Genomic DNA, 24769 nt, shown 5'->3' with positions numbered 1-24769 from the left:
GCTGGAATCTCCCATAGTTGGCTGATTGCTTCTTGTTTCCTTTTAAGCAAGTTACACATTTTTATGCTCCCTTTTGTGGTTTTCATGTTGTTTCTGGCTGCTGGCGTTGAGAGGTCTCCATCAGTCAGGCCTGCTTTGTGCACTCTCAGGTAACCTTAAAGGTGACTGTCCCTTTCTCTGCCAGTGTTGGCTCTTGCCTTGTTTTAGGGACAGAATTCTTAATTTAAAGCCCTGAAGCACAGCACAACGTTTTGGAGATGCTTTCCAATGCTTAAAACTGCTTTGTCTGGAGTTGGCAAGGCCCTCGTTAACCCCTGTCACCCGGGGCTTTGTATTTGGCTCTGTTCCCTTTGCTGTGAAGTAGCAGTGATGTGGAAATCGAAGGCCTTTTATAATGCCAGACAGCCTTTGCCAGGCTACAGGGATGTCACCGGTGTCTAAAGAGATGACATGGGGAAATACATAAAACCAGAGGGGAAAATAGATGGCCGTGTGTCTCATTAATTTTGGTTTTAATGGTGTGCTGCTTTGAGGAGATGTCGCAGCTGGGCGAAGGGCGAGCAGGATGCGGTGGCCAGCATGAATCGGCCAGGCCATTGGGCAGCATTGCAGAAGTGACTCAGACTTAACACAGGTCCTGGCTTCTTCTTTTTATCATTTCTCATTAATGTACAAAGTTCGTATCGCTCTCAAAAGTGAGGCAAACTCTTTGCTAATTATATGAAAGATCCTGCCAGGCTCTCATGTGGGATAAGGTTGGGTTTTTTTTTTTCTTCTTGAAAACAGGAAGGTCAGGGAAATGAAGAGCCCTGCTCCGATGTTTTGGAAGGTGGTCTAATCCTTAGGAGCAATCACAGGCTGAAACTCTCACTTATGTGGTTCCTCGGGTGACTCTTTCTTGCTTCCAGAGCTCTTGCAGGGAAATCTTGCTCCTGTCACCTATGAGGCTGGCTTACAAGGTGGAAATTCTGTTGCCCTTATTTGTGTTACAGCTGCAAATCCTCAGTCAGGTCTAGGGCAGCAGAGCCAAAGCACATGGCTTGGCACACTTGAGGCAGCAGGTGGAAAGGACAGGAGATGGCAGCAAGCAGGAGCATAGCATAACTGAGAAGTGCAGGGATCAGTATGTTGTCTCTTAAGCTGTTGGGTTTGATGGAGGCATTCAGTCAGGAAATACTTGGTACATCTAGCTGTCCTCCTGGCTTCTTAAAAGATAATTTCTATCACTTAATCTGCTGACCCAAAACTGGAAGAATGCAGGGTGTAAATGAAGATTATTGGCAGTTATCTAGGATTTGGAACCACTTTGTTTCAGCAGAGGTTCTGCTTGAAGTAGGGGTTTGTAGCAGGAGAGTTCTTGCTTCTGTTTAGGATAGGTGCAGAAGGCTACCAGCATGAAACACCAGGTGCTGCTTGAATCAAGCTTGTGCTTCAAAGTGAAAAGCTATACAGTTATAATAACAAAATATTTCCCTGCCTCAGTCCAGTGTCACAAGACTAAAATTTCTCTTGAAATACCTGAACATTCAGTAACCATCCATCCCCATGTCTCTGAGTCATCCCTCTCTGAAGCTCTTTGTTGCAGGGGATTATTTCATGCCATCTTTGTCTAATGAGTTTCTGTGTTTAGGAAGCCAGCAAGGCTTTGCAAGTGAAAGCATCAAGTGGCTCCCTCTCTGATGTTTTCTTTTAATGCTCAACATATTTGTAGCAATTCTTCTGTTCCTCTCCAGAATGGATGCACGTTACCCTCAGTGTTTACACTGTAAGGTTATCCTTTTAAAGAATTCCTGAGGGAAGTTCAAAAGGGTTTTTTTTTCCCTTTGAAAGATTCAGTGTCTCTTTTTGTGTGTATGTCTCTTACTTGAAAGAAGGGAAAGGGAGGGGGGAGTGAAAAAAAAAAGAAGTGCTTTATCTGAAAAGAATCACATCAGCTTCGCACTGATAGAAGCCGCTGTCATCTCTTAAACGGCTTAGCACAGTCAAAAGGCAAGAGGACTTAAAACAGTGTCTTACACAGGGATCGATGGGTGGAACACATAACTTGTAACTGCAGAAAAAAAAGAGGGGGGGGTGGAGGGAGAGATAACGGTAATGATTGCATTGAGGGAAGCTTGAGGGAGGCTTGTTCTTTGTAACACAGCTTCAAAGGTGTCTGGACCGGTGCCTAAGCAAACGGTCCTGTGAAGTTGCTGCCTCTGTAGGTCTAGGGAAGGGGGGGGGATGCTTGCACCCTTCTGTTTCTTAGCAGATGGGACGAAGATTAGTAAATGCCAGGTTAGCAGCTCCCTTCTGTTGCTTTGGACTTGAGGAGAGGATTTGGTCACTTGGTTTCTTGCCCTCCATTCTGGGCTTGTCCAGGAGAGGGGAAGAAGGCGAGAAGCGGGTGGGGTGGGGGGACGGGATGTCAGTTTATCGATCGCACCTCAGTCAGGAGAGCTGCAGGCGCAGTGCTCTGAGCACGAGCGGCAGCGTGCTTAATGTGATTGAAAGGCAGTTAAAATGGCGGTGACCTTTTCAGGGGGAATTAGATTGCCTGCCAAGAGTGGTTAGAGGGAGTGATAACGCCAGCTTGAGGAAGCTGTCCAGTCTGCTTCAAAGGGAGAGAGACAGGGAAAGCAAGCTGGCAGCAAGTACCATTTAAAGCACGAACCACGCGATCTGATAGAACAGAGATTGCTGTCCTCTTTAGATATGAAAGAATTGAAGGATTGCAGCTAAGTTCTGTCCCCCTCTTCTCCCCTCCAGCTCCCCCACCAAAAAGCCTTCCTCTGGGTGCACTAGCAAGCTAGTCACCACTGCTGTTGTGGATCTCTTTCCTTCAGCAGATCAGTTGCATCAAAAGTAACACAGAAGAGAGAAAGACTTTGAAAATGTTAAAATGGTAAGCAGGGCATTTTCAGGGAAGGATGCTTTCTAAGAAAGATCAACGTGACAAGGATCTGTCTGATAAATTGTGATGCTCTTGAAGAAGGAGAAACACACAGGGATTACTTAACTCTGAAGTTTCTCTTTATTTCTCTGTGCTGTCCTCCTCCCAAGCTGGCAAAGGGCTTGTATCTGTTCATTAATGTCTTATGAAGGGAGAAGAAAAGCAAGACTTAGCAAATGTGTACAAGGCCATAGTAAAGCCGTATAAGCTGTAACAAACTGCAGTTATACTCGGGTGCCCATCTGCATTGGCTGTCATGGCATGTACCATTAGGGCAGCTGCCTGGAAAGTGGGACTGTATTAAAATATCTGAAAGGTTGCAGTGGATGGCTGCATTCCCACTGTTGACTTTCTGTCTCTGCAGAATCAAGATGTTCTTCAGTTTGAGCAGCAAATGCTTTAGGCCAGCTTTTGTCCAGCATGGATTAGTTGTCTAAGGAAGAACACTGGGGCAATAACTGTACGCTCTTACAATTTCTTCTCCTTCTAAATACATGCAGCATTAGAAGCATGCTTTCAAGTGTGAGGTCCTGCCCTCAAAATCTCAGTAGATGCTTTTCAGTCTCCTGCCTCAGCAGCAGGTGTTTGTGAACACAGTGACTTTGCTTGTGCCTAGTAACTGCCTGGCAGAAAGCTCCAAGTAGAGGAGGAAAACTCCGTTGCAATTCTCGGTGCAGTTCTGTGAACATCAGACTCTACAACAGAACTCCACAAACATCTGTGTTTGACACGTATGTGGGAACTGAAGCGTAGAGGCATCTTCTCTAATGCTGTAAAGATACTAGCAAAGCTGGCAATTCAGCTTTAAAGTTTTGCTCTAGAATCACCCTTAATAGCAGTTGTGCCCTCCTTTTTAGGTAATATATAATGAGGTGTGTAGGAAAGCATCAGGAGGTAAGGAGACTTTCAATTTTTCCATGCCAGGAGGTTCAGGCTACATTTAGGATCATACTAAGAGGCTGTAAATTGATTTACTTAAATTCAGCAAAAGAATTTGAGCTAAACAGTGTGACTTCTCCTAAGAGACTGTGTGGGAAATAGAAGATGTCACTGGCATATTCAGGTCTTTTGGAAGAACGGTCTAGTAAATAGAATCATCCCTATTTCTGTATAGATGAGTCAGAATTCATTCATTTTACCCTGGCAGGCTAAAGCAAACTTCAGCTTGGATGCAAGAGTATAGGAAATCTTTGCCATAATGAAATTCTGCTCTTCCTTCCACTTAACAGGAGCTCAGTTCAGTGCCTTTCTGTGTCATGTTTCCACTGTCAGCATCCCTTGTAGCTTAGTCTCTAAGGTGAATGCATCTATACATTTGAGCATCCTTCTTGGCTTTACAGCTTTTCCTTATTTGGGCTGCTACTTTCTGCTGGTCGCTTCTACCTGCTCTAAGCTTTCAAGTGGGTGAGATGTATAAATTTCATGTTTCTCAAGTGCTTATTCTGTGCCTTATACCCCTCTTTAGTGGGCTGCTGAGTCCCAGAGCACTTGTATGCCTTACCTCAGCCCTTGTGTATAGTGGTGGTAATCCTGGGTAATCTCTCTGTGGCTGAAGGATGGTACTTTGTACTGGTCTGATAGAGTAGCCCAACCACTCCTTAATGTTTGCACCTCTCTCCTTTGAGAGCACGTACTTGTCCATAAGGTAATACTTGACCTAAAATGCTAACTGATCTGCTTACATAGTGTTAGATGCAATAATCAAATGGGCTATACTTGGATGTTTTCTGTGATTTGTGCCTACATACAGAATGTGAGAGATTCTGTGGCTAATAAAGATCTCTTGGGTACTGTACTGTATATTCATTTCAGAAGTTGACTTTATTGAGCAGGAAAACCAGATGAGAATAGTATGTGATTTAAAAAGAAAGAGATTCAGAATTACTTTATACCTCACGTACAAAAGCCAGCAGGACCCACCATGTAGATGGTGCTTGATATCCTGTGTGTGTAAAGTTCATATACTGCTTCACGGAGCAGCATTTTCTTCATTTTGGAACACAAAGTAATCAATGGGACTTGGCAAAGCAAAAATCACTGTAACTGCAAACAGAAAAAGAATGTTGTTTATTGCCTTTAAAAGTCCTGCTTGTTGGTAGAACATTTTCCTTAACTTGAACACATGCAAAAATGTAAGAACCTAATTTTTTTTGCTCAGACTGCCAGAATGCATTAGCTGAAGGGAGCACAATCAACTAAACCTTGCTGTTTGATTTACGTAATTCTGACAGCCACTCTAACCAGGGAAAGACTTTCAGCTGGAAGAAGGGGAATTCTCTCCACCTGGCAGTATTATGTATCATAGTTGGGTCAGGAAAAGGGATGTGTGTCACCCAGGAACAGGGGAAGGAGGTAAAATAAAGCAAGCAAACAGAAAGTGTAGTTGTAACACCTCGAAAATTGGCAGGGGGGAGGAAGGGAGCAGGAACAGCACCTGAAACTACTGTTTTTTGAAACTGGATACCAAGTTGACAGCATCCCTTTAAACTTCGGTTTTCCTGGGTCTTAGACATTCAACATAAGATCTTCCACTCGCATCTGCTGCATTTGCTTGCCTGCTCTCTGCAGTCCTTTTTTCTAGTGGTCTGTCTGCTCTGGTTTTGAGAATCCCAGACTTTAAGAAGTCATTTGATAATTATTTGTTTCCCCCTGCATATCTGCAATTTCGCTACAACTGCAACCTACTTCTTGGACACTCAGGTCAAACTTCAGCCTTAAGCACACACAAGTTGATTGACGTGATTTTAATAGCATTTTAGAATACAGTTGTTAAGTCAGGGGCAGTGAGATTTTTCTAAAGGAAGAAGGGAGCATGGGTCTCAATGGCTGTAAACTCCTGTCTTCACATGTCGTCTCTTACACTCGGCGGTGAAACGCATTATCGAGTAGTGCCCGGAAAGTGGCTAACTGCGTTTGACACACGCCAACTCCCTGCCTCCACACTGGATAATTGCATTGTCAACTGTTCAGCAAAGTGGCAGGTGACACTGCAGCCGGATTGATTGTCCTAGTATGGAGGCTCCCAAGACTGTCAGCCACCCAATCGATAGAGTTTACACAAGACACCGTGACTGCATCTGTAACTAATTTCAGTTAGAACCTCGCAAGATGTGCTGTCCCTGTTTCCTGGCGTCTCTTCTTTGCTTGCATCTTCTCCCGGGATGAAGAAGTTGCTTTTCCACTGAAAGCCTAGCTTTATTTCTCATTTTGGAGCTGGAAGTGAAGAAATCAATGGTGTGTTTTGTGGTTTCAGAGTTGAGGGCATTACAGCACATGGCTAACTAGCAGCTCCAGTTTTGCAATCAATAGGCTGATCAATTGATTAAATTAGCACTGATTTTTCTTTCTTCTTTCCAACCTAGAAAAGAATTAGTTTGGGAGGAAAAGCACATGGGTTTGGCCTGTGAAATTTAGCCCTTGGTTTTTCCAGTCCTTGGCTGCCTTTCCCTCATGAATACAATCTCTGTGCTCATCAGTATTTAAAGCAAACTGCATCAAGCCCCACCACAGGCAGTAGCCCACTGTAAGCCAGGGTGTCACTTTCAGCTGTTCACCAGCCCTGCTGCTTCATGCTCGGCTGCCTTAGAAAAGTCATCCTCCAAGCTCTGCTGTGCTGCTTTATTATTGGCAAAGTTGCGACATTCCTGTGATCCCTGTCAGTGGTGCTTATTGATCCAGTGATGTGAATCTGCTTAGTGATTCAAGATTACTTTAATTCTCCCTCTTCCTTTTTTGTTTGTTTCCACCCTCTCCCCAGGGGAACAAAAGCTTTCAGATCCACCTTTCCCTGACTGGAAAAGGAGCTGTAGCTGCAAAGACCATGGCTGTTGCTGCTGCTTTTGTACTCTAGCACTGGGTTTTGAAGAGCAGCCTTTGAGATAGAAGTGAGACTGTTCTCACCTTAGTGCATCACACCAGCATGAGGCTCTAGGAGGCAGCCATGCATGAATGGCCACACCAGATCAGACCTTTGGTCTGAGTGCGTTTTTCACCTCTGTAGCCACAATCTGTACCTGATGGATTATGGAGAGGCATTAAAGAAATCTGTAATACTCCGTGGTGCTGTGAGGGGTGGGGAAGCCTCTTCCCTGAGCCCTGCAGCAGCTGGCTCTTACCCTGTACAGCAGAGCTTGCCTGCCCTTTGTTCAGCATGCTGCTGCAAAATGATGTTAATGGTCATAAAATTATATGGCCCCTTTCCTTAAAGGCAGCTGTTCCTCTGATCTGTTAGCAGAGATCACTGTAAGCATCCAAGACACGGGTAAGCCGTCGGGTCTCTGGCAGCCTCTTTGTGCCTCTGTGGGAGCTAATAGATGCATCAGATGGGTGCATCTGCTCTTCCAGGTGTACACTGTAATGGAACAGTTGGGTCTTGGTTTTCCAGGTAAATCACTGTTCTGCTTGAAAAGGTTCTGGCTCAAGAGAAATAAAACTGTTGCCCTATAAGCAGCTTTTAATAGCCTCTGAATGTCATTTTTATTGCAACAGGCTAGGAGAGTCACCAGAAGAACTATTCTATCCCTGTTTGTGCTAGGAAAAGCAAACAAACAGGGGGGAACAATTTCACTGTCCCAAAAATAATGGCTGAGATTGTGTTGGTAGATCTGCAGACAGACTCCTGTTCAGCGTGGCATCATCTCTGCTTTCCTCTTGTTTTCAAGAATCCCTAATGGCTTTCTCTTTCTTCCCAAAGGCCTTTTAAAATGAAACAGCATCCGTGCCACCTTGTCTTCTTAGTGCTAGTCGGGGATACTTCAGCAGCTGATGAAATAAACCCAGTTTAGAGCCGTTCTTGGGAAGTGTGTGAGGCCTGGCCGTGTGTCTGCATAAACTACTTTTATTGCCTTCGTTGTTTTTACTCTCCAAGAAGCCAACAAGTGACATTTCGTTAAGAAAATAGAGTGAACGTGCTGGAAAGGGAGGTTGTGCAGGAGGGGGTCACTGCAAGGAGTGTAATTAGCAAAGGCTGCACTGCTGGAGATTTATGGGAGGCTTTTTTCTTCTTTCCCGAACACGTGTAAATTACCTGCAAGCAGAACGAATGCCTCTTCCCAGCCAAAACAGGCCCCAGCAGAGCTGCGTGCCCCCAAGATGGATTTGGATTTAGACCCACTTACAGAATTTACACAAAATTCTGAATTTCTGGAATTATTTCCAATATAGATTTGACACCCCCCCCCCCAATTCCTTGGGAGCCAAACAGGAGAAACACTAATTACACAGATGAATTTGTTCTTCTGCATGAGCAGCAGCTAGTAGGTGCTTTACAACAATGGTGCAAATAATAACACTAGCATCTTTGTCTTGCTCCTTGCTCTTATTTGGAGTGATAATGACACGTATACAGAAGAGTTTGCTTCCAGAACTGAGTTATCTGCCCAGACTGGAGTTGAGGATCAAAGGTGGGGCGCAGAGGATCTGTGCTTTCCTACCTGTGCTGATGAAATGTGTCTGTGGCCGTTTGAGTCTGCACTGGTGTGGTTGTCTCACTTTTCAAGTCCTGAGGCTGCTTGTCTCCATGTGAGCTCATGTCTGCATAGGAGCCAGCAGTGCTGCCAGCACCTGAAGCAGCATATGTTGTCACTTTGACCATCTGCCACTGAATGTGAGGGAGGAAAGGAGGGACTTGAATGTGAGGCCCTTTTATCTGTTCTGTGAATCTGCTTACATATAACGCTAATGACTCTGGATCTTAGCTTGAGCCACCATTCACTTGAGAGGTGTTGAATTGGCCAATCATCAGGGGGATTGCACAAAGGAAGAGAGTTTTGAGAAGCAGAGCAGAGGTCAAAGAGGATGTTTAGGCATAGTGGATGGCTTAGGAAAAAGAAAAAGTACTGTGACAACTTAGGGATAGGGGGAATAAAATGATTCCTGGTGAGATTTATCTCCAGCCATTATTAATAGGAAGTGGGAAGTGTTTTCCAGTCTCCTTCAAGCTCAGCCAATTGCTGTAGTGCCTGCAGCCTGGCAGTGGTGAAAAGGCATGTGAATTTCTTCTGCTCTTCAGAGCTCTTGAGTCAGTATTTCAGCATCACTGTTGCTTGTGTAGAGTACCTAAATTTTTCAGAAACTACCTTGAATTGGTGCTCAGACAGACTGCTCCAAGGCCAGCCCAAGCAAAGCTGTGTACACAGTGCTGGAGGGTGGCTGGGCACTCTAGGTAAGTGATCTTGATAGGTACATTCTGATTGATGGGTGAGTTTGTCTCCCAAACTGTCACAGGGTTTATAGAGGTGCCACTCAATACCGGTGCTGGAATTGCTTGTCAGAGTACCTGGCTACAAGAGCAATGGGGATTGGAGACAGAGCTGTAACTTTGTTTTTTCTCTGCTTAATGGCCCCAGCGTCTGACCTGCCTGCTCAGTCCTGTTTGTCTGGACCTTAAGGAGGCAGCTGGGATTAAAACTGTCAGAGATTTGTGCTGCTTTAGCATCAGGAGGCTAATTGTATCGGGGCTGGCAGTGTATGACAAGTGGTTGCCCCTCCTAACAAATGCACAGCAAGAGCAAAAATTTCTTCAACAAGGAAAGGGAAAGATACAGGAGAGCCTGCATTTTGGTGTATTCTTTCTTCATCAGAAAGCAGCGTTTTCAAATTCACATGTGGAATTACATTCCTCAGGCCTTAGGTGACACCTCTCCTTGTAAGAGTTGCAGCTGCTTCTGCGAATAACAGTCTCCTGTAAATTCCTAGGTCAAACACACAACATTCAGTTGTTGGATTTCAGTTTATTAACACGTTGGGATAAAGTTCTGGTTCCGAGCATTGACCTCTGGATAGTAGCAGTGGCTTCAGAGGTTCACTCTCGGCAGCATTGCTGATGGCTCTGAATTACTGTGTGACCTTCAGAAGCCAAGCGTTGCTGGAGGAACCCTCCTCTGTTCCTAGTACACGCTATTGAATTGCAGATCACTCAAGTGTAATGGTAGGGGGTCTTCTGGAAGCTCCCATTCTCCTCTGGTAGGTCCAAAACAATGCTATTGCAAAGGCAATTTTATTCTGCTCGACACCCTCTGCACTCCATCTCACATTTTCCTTGCTCCTGGATGGCAGCATATAGTACCAGCAGGAGCTGGAAGTTGTGAGCCCTCTTTACACTTGGGCTGAGTTAGTGAGAAGCAGGTGTGATCCTATCAGGCCTTCCTTGCATTTAGTGGTCCTCTTAATCCATTTATAACAGCACTTTTCCAAAAATCTGGTTTGAATGAGCCTGAGATGAATGAATAATGTCAAGCAGTTCAGACGTCAAATATTTGAACAGCTGCCTGGGTGTTTTCACTGGCTTTGTGCATGGAAGCAACCCCAAGAAGTTAGACAAGGAGGGTCAGGTCGAAATTGTGGCATTAAACCCCAGCCCACTGGAACTGGCCTCAAAATCCATCCCTCACCCCTGCTGCAGATGAAAGGGCATTAGGATGCCAGTGGCAGGCCATTTGCTCTGCAGGTGATGCAGAACTGAGCTCTTTGCTGTTCTCTTGTGTGCAGGGGTAGTACTGGGATTCATGGACCTTTTGAGTCACATCAGAAACATACTTTGTGGAGGGTTTTTTCCCCTCTTTTTTTGTAAAGCAGCCTCTGAAGTCCTAAAACTGATAGCCCTACTTATATTCAAAGTCTTCTCTGGGTTTACAGAGGTTAATTTGGTCAGCAGTTAGCATACACTTTCTGAATCACTTTATTTTTACCATGTTGCAATGGACTGCACTTGGTCATGTTAAAAAGAAATCCATATTTGGCAAAGATCTAAGAGCTGGATCATCTTATTGTGGTTTCCTTTAGCTGCTGGCCTGGGAGTCCGTGTTTGATCAGGAAAGAAAATGTACCCTTCTCCTGTCCCTCATCTTAACCTATGAACTTCTCTGCTACACCCTCCTTTCTGACTGAAATGCTCTTTCAGGTCATCCCAGTTGTATCTGTCATTGTAACACATAACTGCCCAAACCCATCCCTGTGCACTCTCTGTGTAGGGAGGAGAGGATTCTGTGGCAATGCAGTGGTTCCTGTTAGAGACTCAGATTCAGCAAAAGCTCTGGAATATTTTCTTTTCAGACTTAAAAGGGATTTTCTTAAGTACAAAGGTTTTGAGAGCAAGGACACCAGGATTCTGAATTCAGGGTACTTTAATATTTGTAAACTGTATCACAGTAAGCGGATTTTCTCTTCTTAAGCTCTAACCATAAACCACTAGTTGGCTTGAGTCACTTGGAAGCAAAATTGATGGAAAGGTGCATGTTTGATGTATGCTTGGTGTCCTTGCAGAGGGAGAGACATGGGGAGCGGTCCCACTTACACTCACTCTTTTGGACACCTTCAGCTTCCTCAAGGCACTTGTTCCAAGTATTCATTGTCTGGCTAAGGTTCAGATCACCTCTGGGACTGGCCAAATTGCAGCTCCAGCTTTGCATGATTTGTGTTTCCTGCAGCTAGAAGAAAAATGAAGACCTGTGTGTCCAAAGTTTATGGCCTTTGAGAAGTGATGGGCTAAAGTAATGCCAGGTGCAGGGGATGCTGTTACTGAAGGTTAAATGCCATGCCTGTAAATTACCACCCCATCACCCACTGTGACTTCTAAGGCATCTTTGAAAGACTACCCAGCTTCTTTGACAGGTCTCTCTCGCTCCTCTAAATCTTCTCCCAAACATTGTGATGAACTGAAGGAGTCAAGATTTACTAGATAAGCCATTGCAGCTCATGACATGTGTTGGCTAGCAGCATGCAGCCAGTATATGAAGTGCTTTATAAGAGGTCTGCTGGATGACAGCTGCCCCAGTGACACCCCAGAGCTGACCTGCAAGTCTGGCTCCTGCAGTACCTGGCACAGATGGTGGATGCTGCATTGTCAATGCTCATTGTGTTACCTCTGCTAAAGATTAAGGCTGGCAATTACTTTGAAGTAAAAGGTAGTTTATGCTTCCAGGGAAAGGTTAGTCTTAAAATCATTGCCATGCTACTGTTATCACTCGTTAAGAACCTTCTTTATATTCAGGGAAGAGAAATATCAAATCCATATAAACAAATTTTATTGGGGGCTTAATGAATCAGTGAGAGCATCCGTTCCTAGAGAGTGACAGTAAAGAACTGCGTCTGCATGGTGTCCTTGGAAATGAGACCTTCGCCTTGCCCTGCTCTCTGCACAGATGTAGGCTGTTAGAAATATCGCTCACTATTCTGGGCTAGGAAAGTGCAAGTTTGCAGCTGGCAGCACAAGCTTATATAAGTCTGCTGTTGAGAGCCCAGTGGGATGAACAGACTTGGGCATCTGTAGCCCTAAAAGAGCTACTCTAATGCTTGGGGAATGTCCTCATTCTTTGGACATGCCTCTTGTATTCAGTGCTTCTGGATTAATTTTAGCCTGTTGTGTTCATTCAGAACCACATTCAAAGTGCAGAAATGTAACCCCTGTGGGGGGGGAATATGTGCAAAGCCAGGATGACATCTACATGTTTGCAGGTGGGATGTGCTCCTGGTCTAGTCACAGACTTAGGTAAGTTACCAGCTGTCTGGATGTGCCAGGTCCTTCAGGCTCTACCAGATACCTTCTGTGAGCCACGTGTCAGGTCTGCTGCCTGGACAGTGGGGTGCTAAGTGAAGGAAGGTACTGGAGGCAGCCAGAGTGAGCAGATTTCTGCCTGCTTAGCTTCTATCCCCAAACAGCTTAGATCTGCTGCAGAATCAAGCACAAATGAGGACCTTACACCACCTTAGGTTTCAGGAGATGTTTAATTTCCAGTCTCATGGGAGAGAGCATATCCAGTATTAGATCTCATAAAGAGAGATCTAAAGAGTAAAAGAAAGAGTAAATTAGTTTCCCTTCTATTAATAAACCTAAGGCAGCAAATAACCCTGTGAAGGTTCATCTTTGTAAGTGTTTGCACACTGATTCAAGAAAAAGAAGCCTGGTTACTATCAGCAGTAACACAGACTGCAAAATGCTTGAGAACCAAAGTAATGTGTAAGGTTTTAGAAACTGGCAAGTGTTCAACATTTCAGTCTCAGATGGAACTGTTAAAGCTTTAGTTGGAACTGGTCTTATGCCTGACCCACCTGTGTTGGAAGTGCAGGACTCTTTTTGGCTTGCACTGGAATTTAGTCACTGAAGTACTTGTAAGGAGCTGTTGGTAACTGTGGAGGCTTTCTGGGTTTTATTTCTTCTCCTCCCCTAGAAACAGGTTTCCTGTTCTTAAATGTTTTGTATTGTAAAAATCTAAGCTATGATTAAATGCATTTAAAAAATAAAACGGCGTTTCTGATTGTATTTTAGTCTCTGCTTGCCCTTTGCAGCTGAATTAAGGACTAATTCCAGCTGTCCCTGTGGCCTTCTCTTACCTGTTAGTTATGCAGGTTTTGTGTTAGCCACTTCTCTGAAAAACCAGTCTTTCCTATTTTGCTTCTGTTTTTTTCTGCCTTTGAGAGAGCTTTCCGGTGCCATCAACTTTAACTCATGTGGAGAACAAAAATGTCAGTGTTGAGGGGCATTTTAGAGCATAAAGTACATGAAGTTAGAGCATTTCTGTGAGTGCCTTCTCTGCAGTCTCCTGAAGATTGTTCTTTTGCAGCCTTTGGAGATGATACCTTTTCTGATGCTGTTAAGAGTAAGGACAGCCTGCAGACTGGTGCTGTTGCACCGTGCTTAAGAGATCTTGTACACTTCATCTCTAATTCAGATGCTCATCCATCTGGTTTATTTTCTTCCAGGTTCTGGGTTTATCATGTGCAGTGGCAAGGAGAATCCAGACAGCGACGCTGACCTGGATGTGGATGGAGACGACACACTTGAATACGGGAAAGCACAGTATCGTTTTTGAAAGGCTCTTACTGAGAGGGAATTTATAGGTGCATCTGCAGCTAGCTTTCTTGCAGCACTGCCTTGGGTATTGGTGGATAGTCTGTGTCCAGCCCTACTGGAAAGGACACAGCCTTCTCCAGTTACCATGTTATTTGAACAAGGAGGAATTCTCAGTTACCTCCTTTGAGACCTTTCTGTTGATGCAGCGCTGCTTCAGACCTGGTTGGTGAGCTCTGTAGGAGATATTATAGGAGATCAAAGTTAGTGATCTATCTTCCTGGTTTATAAGCAAACCAGGAGGTTAGATCAGCAAATCCAGGTTTCTTCCATGTGGATAGTTTTTCCTGCTTCATACGTAGGCATTGAGTTTATTTTCCAGAAGATACTCCATTGTTTTCAGGATTTTTGTGCAGTAAACATTTCAAGCACTATTCACCTGCCACTCCTTTCATTAGTTGTGAACTACCATTAAGGGCAGTTATGGGGAACTTCTCTGTCTGGGAGCCAAGCTTTTCAGATGCAATTCTCCTCCACCAAGGAGGAATTCATGCAGGGGTATTAGGTAGACATTGACTTAGCTGTGATGAGGGGGAGTGTATAGCTATAGAATTAAACTGTATTGAAATCTGTACCATCCTTTAAGACTGAAGCCCCAACTCTTAGCTATTAAAAGATCTCTGTACCTCAAACAGAAATAGTGGAATTGTGCAGGTTAGGCTTGCAGAGGTTGAGGAACTGGTTTTCCCCTTCTAGGAAGCTGTGGCATCATGTTACTGTCAAAAGATTTTTCTGTTTCTTTCCACCTAAACCAGACTTTAATCCAGAATTTAAAAGCAAGCCCCTCCATGGATACCAGCCCCTCTTCTTTTGAGGTGTTTCCAGTTGGAATGAATTTGTTCTATATCCCAGATAGTGTCCTAACCATCTCAAAAGCCTTTCCACTGTCTCCAGCAAGACTGTATGCTCCTTAATCCCTTGTGTTCAGGTACACAGAGGCAGACGTTATCCCTTGCACTGGGGAAGAGCCAGGTGAAGCCAAAGAGAGGGAGGCGCTCCGAGGTGCTGTTTTAAAGTAAGTACTATACCTTTCTAATTTGCTTTTATTACTTTTGGGGGAATCTCAATTTATTCAACCACTTGAGTGCAAGGATCACAACAAGAGAGACTTGGATGAAGCATAGTGTGATGGGTGGGTCTCCATTTCTGCCCATGCAGCTTCATAAAGCCTCTGTGTACGCTCTCCCTCCCTTAACCACCCTGCATCCCAGCCAGTGCCATCTCCTCCCCGAACAGTGCTGGACAGAAGGTGAATTCTGGGAAAGGAGAAACTGTGTTGTACTAAGACTTTATGCATCATCTTGCTTCACGATGAAATGTAGCTTCTTAGTCGTATAATGTGATGCCAGCTGAATCATGTTCAGCACATTTGGAGTCTGACACCCAGGGTATGATTTCATTGCATCACATTGTGTGTTGTGAGGCATGCAGACTAATCCTTCTGCGTTTGATTCTGGTGTTGCGGCAGGATGTGTGCTCTGCCCACATACATATGTGGAGAATGTAGGCAGCCAGTATTCTGGGTGCCTGGGGTGGCTTTCAGGCAAATAAAATGAGTCTTACCACAGAGCTAGGATTGCTTTCTAAGCCCTCTGCCCTGCATAAAACAGGGCTTAAATTACCCCTCTGTCTCTTTCACAGGGTGATCTTGTGAGGTCAAGGTTGAAGCGATTGATAGAGCGGTGAAATGAAGTTTTCTTACTGCTTAGCCTGTCACAAACACTAGTTCAAAATCAGGTTCCACTCCATAGAAAAGTGGCATTTGCCATGCTGGATCCAAACCATTGGTCTTTTCTATACTTTGCTAACCATGCTGGTCCACAGACAGGGCCTCAAAGATGCTGGAACTCTTTCACAGCCAGGACAGTGGTATTGTAGCAGGAGGATATCTGGGTGTCCCTTTTGAGTGGTTGTGGACACTTAGTGCTTGGTGAGACAGTTGAGGTCCTGAGGCCAAGAGACCGAGTTCCTTCATGTGGCTTGCACCTGATACATTGCTTCACTGTTTGGGCAACGTCCTTGCATGTCTCCTGGATGGGTTGTCTGCCCATCTCTAAAACAGGAGAGGTGATGCTGCTGTAAAAGCACTTTGAAATTGTCAGGTTTCTGTAGAAACGCAGTAGGGTAGCTGATGCTATGGAGCATGAGCCTGTGTTACTTTTTGAGTGCAACTGTCCTAGTACATAGAACACATAGAGCCAAAATGTTATACAGCCACAGGTGTGCAGCCTGCTCAGAAGATTCCTTTCTCTCACAGTCTCTTGCTGGCTTGCAAGTGAATAGACAGGGTCTGTACTTCAGTGCTGCTGTTCTTCAGATGGGAAGATGGAAAAGATGGGGCTTGTGAAGGTGTAAAGTTATTCTTAAAGGGAGAAGCTATTGCAGCACTGAGGATTTCTATTCACAAGGTTTTCAGAGTAAGGTTTTCATCTTTGAAACTGCGTATTCAAAAACGAGCCTTAGGTCACAGATGCTGTCTGAATCCCAAGCCTTCAGTTAGCATCACTACCCCCATGTGATTCAGCAGAGGTCGCAGAATGTGGATTAGCACAAAACCACCTCCTGCAGCAGGCCAGCCGCTCACATTTTAAAGCCTAAGCTGATGGGTAGAAGTATTAAGAGAGAACTGCTGGGTGGAAGGGGTAGCTTTTCCTGAGCAGCAGAACTTTTCATATTCAACCTTTAGCATTCTGCCCTTTTCTCTTTCAGTGGTGGCACACCCAGTACCCGAATAACACCGGAGTTTTCTAAATGGGCCAGCGACGGTGAGTGTTGAACTTGTGAATTATTAATGTGTGTGCTGCAAGAGGGCAGGTAGATACGCCATATCTTCTGATTGCCAGTAATTAGGTAAACGATAGTTACGCATACTTTAGCACAGTAGCAGCAGATACATATGATGTACAATCACACTGTCTTTGTGAAACTTTACTACACAATCAGCTGGAGTCAATGACAGCTGAGGGAGTTCCCAAAAATGCAACCTTAACTGATACAGTGATAAGAGATAGGGGTTGGATTGACTTGCTGTCTTGTCAGTAAAAGACAAACTGCTGTATAACAGAGAGGGCCACCAGAGCTCGACTATGTGATGGCGGAGTTCAACTGCTGGGCAGTTAAGCTACACAGGCATCTGTTGTTTGGATCTTTGAACACTTTTACCATCTTTGCTTCTTTAAAAGGGTGTGCTGGGGACTTGTATCATTATCTGTTGGTTAGGTCTTGTCCTTGCTGGCCTCTGTAGGGCAAGAAAAGCCTGCAGCTCGGAAGCCTCCACCTTTGGAGTGGGACCTCTAGGATCTGTCCTACTTGATGACCTGTTGTTGAGACTCCAGTGCCAGCGAGTGAATGTGACATTATACCTTTGCATGCATTATGTGAGAGCTCATAGCATTAAGGGCACAAGGGTGTTAAACCCATTGGACCGCTGTGGTTTTTTTATTTAATGCCTGCAGCACTGGAAGTGTAAGCAGCAACCTAGTGGAAATATGAGAATGATAAAACCTGGCACTTTCCAGCTGTAGATGCCAAATCCATTTCCAAAGCTGGACAGTGCTACTCCAACTCCCTTAGGAAGGGAACTGAAGCTCGGCGACCTGAAGAGACTTGTCCCAATGATTTTGTTCACTGTTCTTTTACTGTAATGCTTTGGGCATTTGATTCCCAGCCTTGAAAGTACCTACAAGACATAATTGCTTGCCAGTGGGAGGGGGTGGGTAGAACCAGTTTGCCAAAGGCATGATGATGAAATGGAAGAACATAGGATATCTATCGCAGGCATTTTCTTCTGTGGGATAGGCAATCTCATTTATTTTCTGTCATGTAGGAACAGTTGCCTTCAGGTGTGTTCAGCTTCAGTAACTACAGCCACAGAGGTGATGAGGAAGCAGCCCTAATGACATTTGCTATAAGCTGTTTTCTTCATACCTTTTACCCAAAACCACAGTACCGAACCTACAGCTCAAGGGATGGCCCTAGGACAGTTCACCTGGCTCATCTCCAGCTGGTATCTCACACCTCCTCCAGTGCTGGGAGGAGCCATGGGATTGCTAATATTAGGAGAGCTGTGAGCAGACTTTTCTGTCATACTGGTTACCTGGCATATATTGTCGATGTCTGAGGGGTCTCAGAAAAAGGGAGAAGCTGAGAGCAGGGGTTTTGCTCCAGACCTAACTTTCAAGAAGTACACTTTGGCGTGACAGCCCACATCAAACCATTCTGAATTAAATCCTGGCTTGAACAAGTGCTACATCTGTGAGGGTCAGAAAGTATGAAGTGGGGAGACTGTAGGGATTGTATTTTCAGTCCTGAATCATAGGAGCGTGCTTTCCAAAGAGAGGGCCTCCCTGCCAAACAGGGACACATAGCATCAGTCTCTTCTCTCTCTTTCCAAGAATCAGCATGAAAGTAACTCATAGGGATCCTCTGCTTCTGAAGCTGTAACTCACTCGGACTATTTCATTGCAAGAATCCAATGCCCTCTTACTAATTTGTCTGTTCTTCCCCAGCAGAAATGCCCTCAACGAGTAATGGCGAAAGCAGTAAACAGGAGACCATGCAGAAGACCTGTAAGAACAGTGACATTGAAAAGTGAGTATAAAGTGCATAGCTTTCATTTTTCTTGTTTTGAAAAACCATAGCATCTCACCTGGTGTTCCCAGAAGCAATGCTACTCTGAGGGTAGGCATGTCTGAAGCTTTTAGCACTGAGAAAATAAGTTGTGCTCCAATGTGAAGCCTGGACTTGGAGCTGTTGGTGTCCTGACTTGCTGTTTCTGTGTCCACAGAGGGCCTGCGGGGGAGTTCTTCCCCAGATAACTTGCGTGGACAGGTACCCAGTCACAAGGAATTGAGCACAACTTCCAAATGGCTTCTTCCCTGCAAATTGCCTTCTTTTAAATTATGTAAATAGATATATCCATGTTTTCCACCATATTCTAGTTACAGTGTGTTTTCAAATATGTTGGGTGATGCATAACAGCCTAGACTACAGCTGGGACTTTGAACAGGAGGTGAAGATTCAAACCCACTTTAACCTGGCTAAAGCAAATGGCTTGTCAAGCTGTACTTAGATTTTTATTGTTCTTGTTCTCATAGCAAGATTTCTGCTATAAATGTATCATGGGATCCTGCTTTTACAGGAAAAGTTCCCTTATCTTTACATCTTGCGTTTTGAGAGCAGTCCTTCACATGGTCTCTATTCTGTTTTCTCTGTGGTACTTGCATTTTTCACGCTCCTTCTCTCCAGCAAAAGGGAATCCCAGCAGCCCTGTAACTTGACAGAAGCATCACTGAGATAATTTCTTTTCATTTAGGATCTAGATTTCATCTTTCTATGGTTGCTAATGGAAGTAAGGCCTCAATTCCTGAGGTTTTCACCTGCAGCCTTTCCAGTTGATTCAGAAGTGTTTGACTATACAATAGTGCATTTGAGTAACAACCTCTATCCTCAGCCTCCTTTCATGCATTGCTATGGTGACTTGTTGCTCAGGCAGATTCAACAATCCAAGCCTAAAACTACAGGCTCTTACCTTGCTGCCATGGACTGCATTAACTGATGTGTTTTAAGTTGATTGTTGTCTGACATAAAATGTTCCCCCAAGATCAAGTAAGAGATAAACAGCTCAAATGAGATGGAAGCAATGAGGTAGTTGTGGGTTTTAAACAGATGGCATTTGTATGTTGAGGCTGAGATCCATTGATAATTTGTGATTGAGGAAAAAATTCTGGCAGTAGTGTTAAGCTGATTTTCTTTCAAGTGGGGGGTTTTAAATGTAGTTTGTTCTCCTTCTGCCCCCTGGTCCCGCCTTGTGTCCCTGGCACATTTGGGGATCTCTTGGCAGTTCAGCCAGTATGGCAAAGCATATAGAGCATAGAATAGTTAGGATTGGAAAGGACCTTAAGATCATCAAGTTCCAACCCCCTGCCATAGGCAGGGACACCAGTTAGGGGTTAACTGGGGAAACTCCCTGCTGCAAGAGGAAACTTTAACACTGCTTTGCTGTCTAGGCACTTTCCTTTTTAGAAGGCTTTAATTAGCATGTCCCAAACATGGGCTGTCTTCTCAGTGAGCAGACTTTGTCCAAGGACCACTGAGTTTGGACCTCTCAGGTCAGTGCAGAAGCAGCTTTGTCCTTAGAGTGAGCAACCGTTGCATGCTGTCCTGGTGGCGAGGACTCATCCCTTCAGCCCTAATCTGTCAGCCTCTGTTTCAGCCACTGCTTGGCTTCCCTTTGGGCCTCTTGCCTGTCAGCCCAGCAGCCCTCTAGCCTCCCAGATCCAATCCTATTGAAAATCTTTAAACTGCAGGAGCTGAAAGGATTTGACATTTTCCAGAACACTTGAGCTCAAGTGATAAAATTGACATAGCTTTAATAATCTGATCAAAGAGGCTTTAGCTTGCACCTTTTGAAGGATCCTGGAATCCTTTCCAAACAGCTCTTGTGCTAACACCGCTGTGAAGTACAGGGAGCATGTATGTGTGTGTGTGCATGCACATGTATGCACACACACCTTGCTCTGCAATAACCTTGCCCCACTAAAGCTTCAGTTCCACAAAAGGTCCAAAATGTCAGCAAAACCTAATAGAAATTACAGGAAAAGCCTTAAATGTCTTGCTGAGTGTTTCCAGTAACATTGAGTTTTTTTGGAAGTAGCAGGTAGAGGTTTTTATCTAAGGCTTTTTATTTCATCATGGTTCAGAAAACAAGATGGTGTTTCAGGTGGAGAATTCCTTTTTTTTTCCCCCTCTCCTTTCCTTTGAGATTCGTGTGATAAATAGTTTCTGTCCTGCCATTTAAGGAGTCTGAATGCTCTGTGTGCTTGTCTGTATAGAAGGGTTCTGTTAAATTAATTGATAACAGGGATCAGAGCTAGAAGCCTACAGAAAAGGAGGGGGAAGGGTTTCACACTGTCTGGCTGCTTCCCACTCCACTGCTGAGCCATGATATATGGCGACCCAGCCCAACAGGCTAAATTGATTCATCTCCAGTTCCTGTTTCTTAATCTGGAGCTAAATTGGTTTCATTTTTCTTGTTTTGGGCGGTGCTTACAGGAAGTTTTTGGCAGCATCACTTTACTCCATTGTTTGTAACTTTAATTTTTGCCTTTAAATCTGAGCGGTATTGATTGGCATGTTAAACCCTGTGCAGCATCTGATTAGCATTTTTAAATTGTCCAGAAGCACATGGCTTACCCCGTGTGTCAGCCGTGCTCTCTCTTCAGAGCAGTGCCTAATAGAGTTAGCAGCGATCCGCTATTGATCCTTCTCTCCTAAGAATGACGTTCCTTCCCCCTCCCCTCTTCCAAAAATAAGCCTAGCAAGGAGACCAGTGTGGTTTTGTTTGGTTTTTAATCCATTAATACAGTACAGTAGGTAGTCCTCCTTTTGACACACTGCTGAAGCTCTGCTTAGGCAAGTTAATTTAGTCTAAACTTAGGGTCTGGTGGAAGTCTCTTGCATGTTGAAAAACTAGATGGGGTTTGGGGTAAGTCTGCCTTTGTTGCCTTGTGTCTTGCACCATGCCACGTCATCAGTAGCTTGGGAAGGTTAACTTCATCTATGTTGAACGTCGAATGGCAGCCACAGGTAATGAGACATGATGCAGGTCCCAGCATATGCTGGGTCCTTGGTAGCTTGGGCAGATTTTTCACTTGTGTTGCATTGAGCTTCAGATGGCAACCATAGGTAATGAGACATGATGCTGATTCCAGCTCTCCCTCACAGCCATGCTGGGCCCGTGGTAGCTTGGGCAGATTTCTCACCATTGGTCTCATTTGTGTTGCATTGAACTTTAGGTGGCAGCCGTAGGTAACGAGGGAAGTGGTCCTGGTCCCAAGACTGGGGGGTGTCTCAGCCCTGCTGAACTTTTCTAATCTCACCAGTACAAGGTGTCTGGGAGAGACACCCTGAAGGTTCATGGGGAAAGCATTGCACTGGCTGCAGCCCATCTGCTGAAGACTTGGCTCTGCCCATCTTGAGTCTCTGAACTCAAGATGCAGCTTTGCTCGGAGATAGCAGCAAGCCCCTAGTTGGCCAGGCATCCTCCACCAACATCGTACTCTCAGCCAAAGCACTGTCACGCACAGAGAGCTGCAGAAAGCACCTTCCCCACAAAAAGTCTTCCTCCCCCCTCCCTCCCGCAATGCTGCTTGCAAGGGTCTGGTGCCATTTTGAAACCGAGGTTCTCCGGGGTTAAAAGCCAGCATCTTAATTCAGAGTGCCAATGTTCAATTTTGCTTTCTGCCACCAGACTAGATTGCAGGCCAGCGAGAGAGTCTGGGTTAGTGGCCCACTGGGTCACCTCCCATTTGTTTTCCTCAATTTTGTGTTGTCATAAATTCATTCCAGCCCGTTGTGGTTGATCAGTTTATCTCCGCCGGGGCAGGGAGCGCTGCGAGCATGATATATGGCACAGAGCATTGTAGCCAGCCTCTCCATGAATCACTCCAGCTGTTTGGTGTCAGCCCCAAAGCAAACAGGACCCGGCCGCTGAGCGTTGACTACGATGAGCTCAGTATGGGAAGAGACATGACGTATGAATGTTTATTTAATAATTCTCTAATATTTCCAGCGGAGTGTGGCTGTGCCTTCTGGGAGGGGTGAAAGGCGGGGGGAGGTTGAAGAGGGAAACTCTAATCTGTTGGGGTGGATCATAAATCAGGCAGACAACATCATTAATCAGGGATGGGACAGAAGTGGAAGGAGGTGGGACTGGAGCTGCCATCCTCGGTGGGAAGGGGGCTGTGCTCTTCTTTTTTTTTTCCCTTAAAACAAATCTTGTTTCTGATTCCGCTTGGCCCCAACCGCACCACCCGCATAATAGCAAACCCGGACACAAGGCTGGTTAAGTGAGTATGCTACCTCTGCTTATAAACCTTCAATACGAGCCTGCCAAGCATAAAATCCCTTTATAATTATCTTCTTTATATAACACTTCATGCTCATCATGCTTCATTGGATGAGACGCTCGTTGGGTTAAAAAGAGGGGTTTAGAGACAAAAAGCAATTGTATTTGTTTTATTTTTCTTGCCTCCTCTTTCCTCCCCTTCCCTCCCACCTTACCTCTTTCCAGTCCAGCTGTTCTGAAGGCATCAGTTCCAGAAGGGCTCTGGTGTGGCAGCACAGGAAGGAGCATCAGTTAAAATGAAACAAAGTTTGGTTTGGGGTCCTTGTGGAAAGAGTCAAGCGTGTGAGAGCAGTCAGGGAGGCAGCAGTGTCTGTCCCAGGGACCTTCCTCCTGGGCAGACAGGTCAAGATGGGAGCAGAGTAAGTGTGAAGCCAGAGGATTAGTAGAGGCCTGAAAGGGAAGGAGCCACGATTAAGCTGGTGCATCAGATGGAAACAGAAGCTGTTGTGAATTGACATCAGAGGATAAGTGCTTCTTAGCCCTTTGCCATAGTGTCACACCATTAATAGGCTTCGGTGGGAGGCAAGAATGTCATATAGCAAAGATAGAATTTAAAAGTTAGCTTGAGTCATAAATGAACCAACCCTTTGTGCTCTGCTGAGAGAGAGCATTGTCCTGGTGTGTCCAGTCCTAGATCAGCCCATGTAAACTTGAGACAGGATCCAGGAAGCTGAACTGAAACATGGGACTGTCAGAGCCAGGCTGAGAAAGCACTGCTGGGCTGTGCTACTTGTGTCCAGATTGTTGTCTTTACTAGGTTTTACTCCTTCTGTTCAGTAATTCACTAGTGTGTAATACATGCTTGTAATGTATACTAGTGTTCAGTGTTGAAAGGGTGCATAGGCAGATGCTCTGTTTCTTTATGAAGTGCGACTGTGGTGTTCCTTCATCCCCTAGATTGTGGTGTTGGAGAGCAGAGTGCTGGGCTGTGTTTCCTTATTCTGCTCCCTCTTTTAACTGTGTGGTAGAATTTGCTTGTGCCAGTGATGGTCTCAACTGTTATTACCAGTGCACCAGCTGAAATTGTATCAGTGTCGTGGTTCATCACAGGGTAGCGGATGACAAAGCTCAGCGAGACAGGCCGACTGCATGAACTCAAAGATGGGGGAAGGTGGTATCCCTGTTCAGTGCAGCTGTGTCCAAAGGTTAGGTCTAATTCTCATGCCTTGGGGCAGTTTTCCATAGGTTTTTAAATTCTCATATATACTCTTTAAGTCTGTTGAACCTGTGGTGTTTTGGAGCTGAATGCTCTGCAAACACAGGGTGCCTGCTTGGCTTCAGCAGTATTAGCATCCTGTTGCATAACGTGAAAACCCTAGCAAGAAATTTCATTCCAATGTTGGGGGCACAATTTAGACATCTTTCCATTTGTATCTCTTTCCCTGCCCCTTTTCTTTTTTCCTTTTCTTTTTTACCTTAGTTTCAGAAATGCTGTTAACTTTAATTTGTGGAGTTGCTTCCTGGGAATGAAAAATCGATGGGGGGCTATCGCAGTGTGAAATTCAACTGTCACTATTGAGCTATAGAGTTAGCAAGATGTCTTAGAAGGTAAAAAATAAATCGTGGCCCAGCAAGTGCTCAGCTGTGCTATTTCAAAGGGGATATGAGGCTGATGGTCTGTTAGAGGGGTACTTCAGTTAGATGGATGATGATTCCCTGTGAAATACTGGAGTTATTCCATAGGTAAGAGAAACTTTAGCTTATAAAACACAAACAGGCTGCCTTCTAGCAGACGAATTCTGCCCTTAGATGTGTGAGCAACTTGTCAGAGAGAGGATTTGTCCCTGAAATTAGCCTGTTGTGTTTAACAACGTCTCTGATGGAGCATTGTAGATCTTGCTGTGTTCCTTCTGAAAACATTTTGAGGATGTGACTGTTTATTCACATCCCTTGCCCATGTTTGTATGGTGCCCAGAGGCTCTCAAGAGAAAAGTAACAATTATTTTTACATAGGCTGCATCCCCTGTTTGTATGGAAATGTTCCTTTGAAGAGCAGAAAAGGGATCATGTTGTGCCCCATCCATTGCCAGTTTGCTGTCGCTTTCATGCATCTGCTGAAGGGCAGCCCTGGCTGCACAGGCTG

At 44.8% G+C, this 24769-nt stretch overlaps 1 protein-coding gene across 8 annotated transcripts in view; it reads left to right on the top strand.

Moving 5' to 3' along the window:
- RNF220 (ring finger protein 220) overlaps positions 1–24769 on the top strand; it is a 225369-nt gene that overhangs the window by 180314 nt on the left and 20286 nt on the right. For 4 of the 8 annotated variants that reach the window (XM_061345004.1, XM_061344998.1, XM_061345002.1 and 1 more), the window contains 4 exons: positions 13631–13727; positions 14707–14793; positions 16488–16543; positions 18287–18368. In XM_061345004.1, the coding sequence (XP_061200988.1) occupies positions 13631–13727; positions 14707–14793; positions 16488–16543; positions 18287–18368 (322 nt within the window). The remainder of the gene's footprint in view (positions 1–13630; positions 13728–14706; positions 14794–16487; positions 16544–18286; positions 18369–24769) is intronic. The other 4 variants (XM_061345005.1, XM_061345000.1, XM_061345003.1 and 1 more) reach the window with 1 other exon arrangement.

Source organism: Neopsephotus bourkii, unplaced genomic scaffold (assembly GCF_033783945.1).
Source record: "Neopsephotus bourkii isolate Nb327-2 ecotype Australia unplaced genomic scaffold, CSIRO-AGI_Nbou_v1 NB_234, whole genome shotgun sequence".
Taxonomy (NCBI): Eukaryota; Metazoa; Chordata; class Aves; order Psittaciformes; family Psittacidae; genus Neopsephotus; species Neopsephotus bourkii.
The sequence above is the reverse complement of the archived record's forward strand: the minus strand, read 5'-3'. Positions and strand labels throughout refer to the sequence as shown.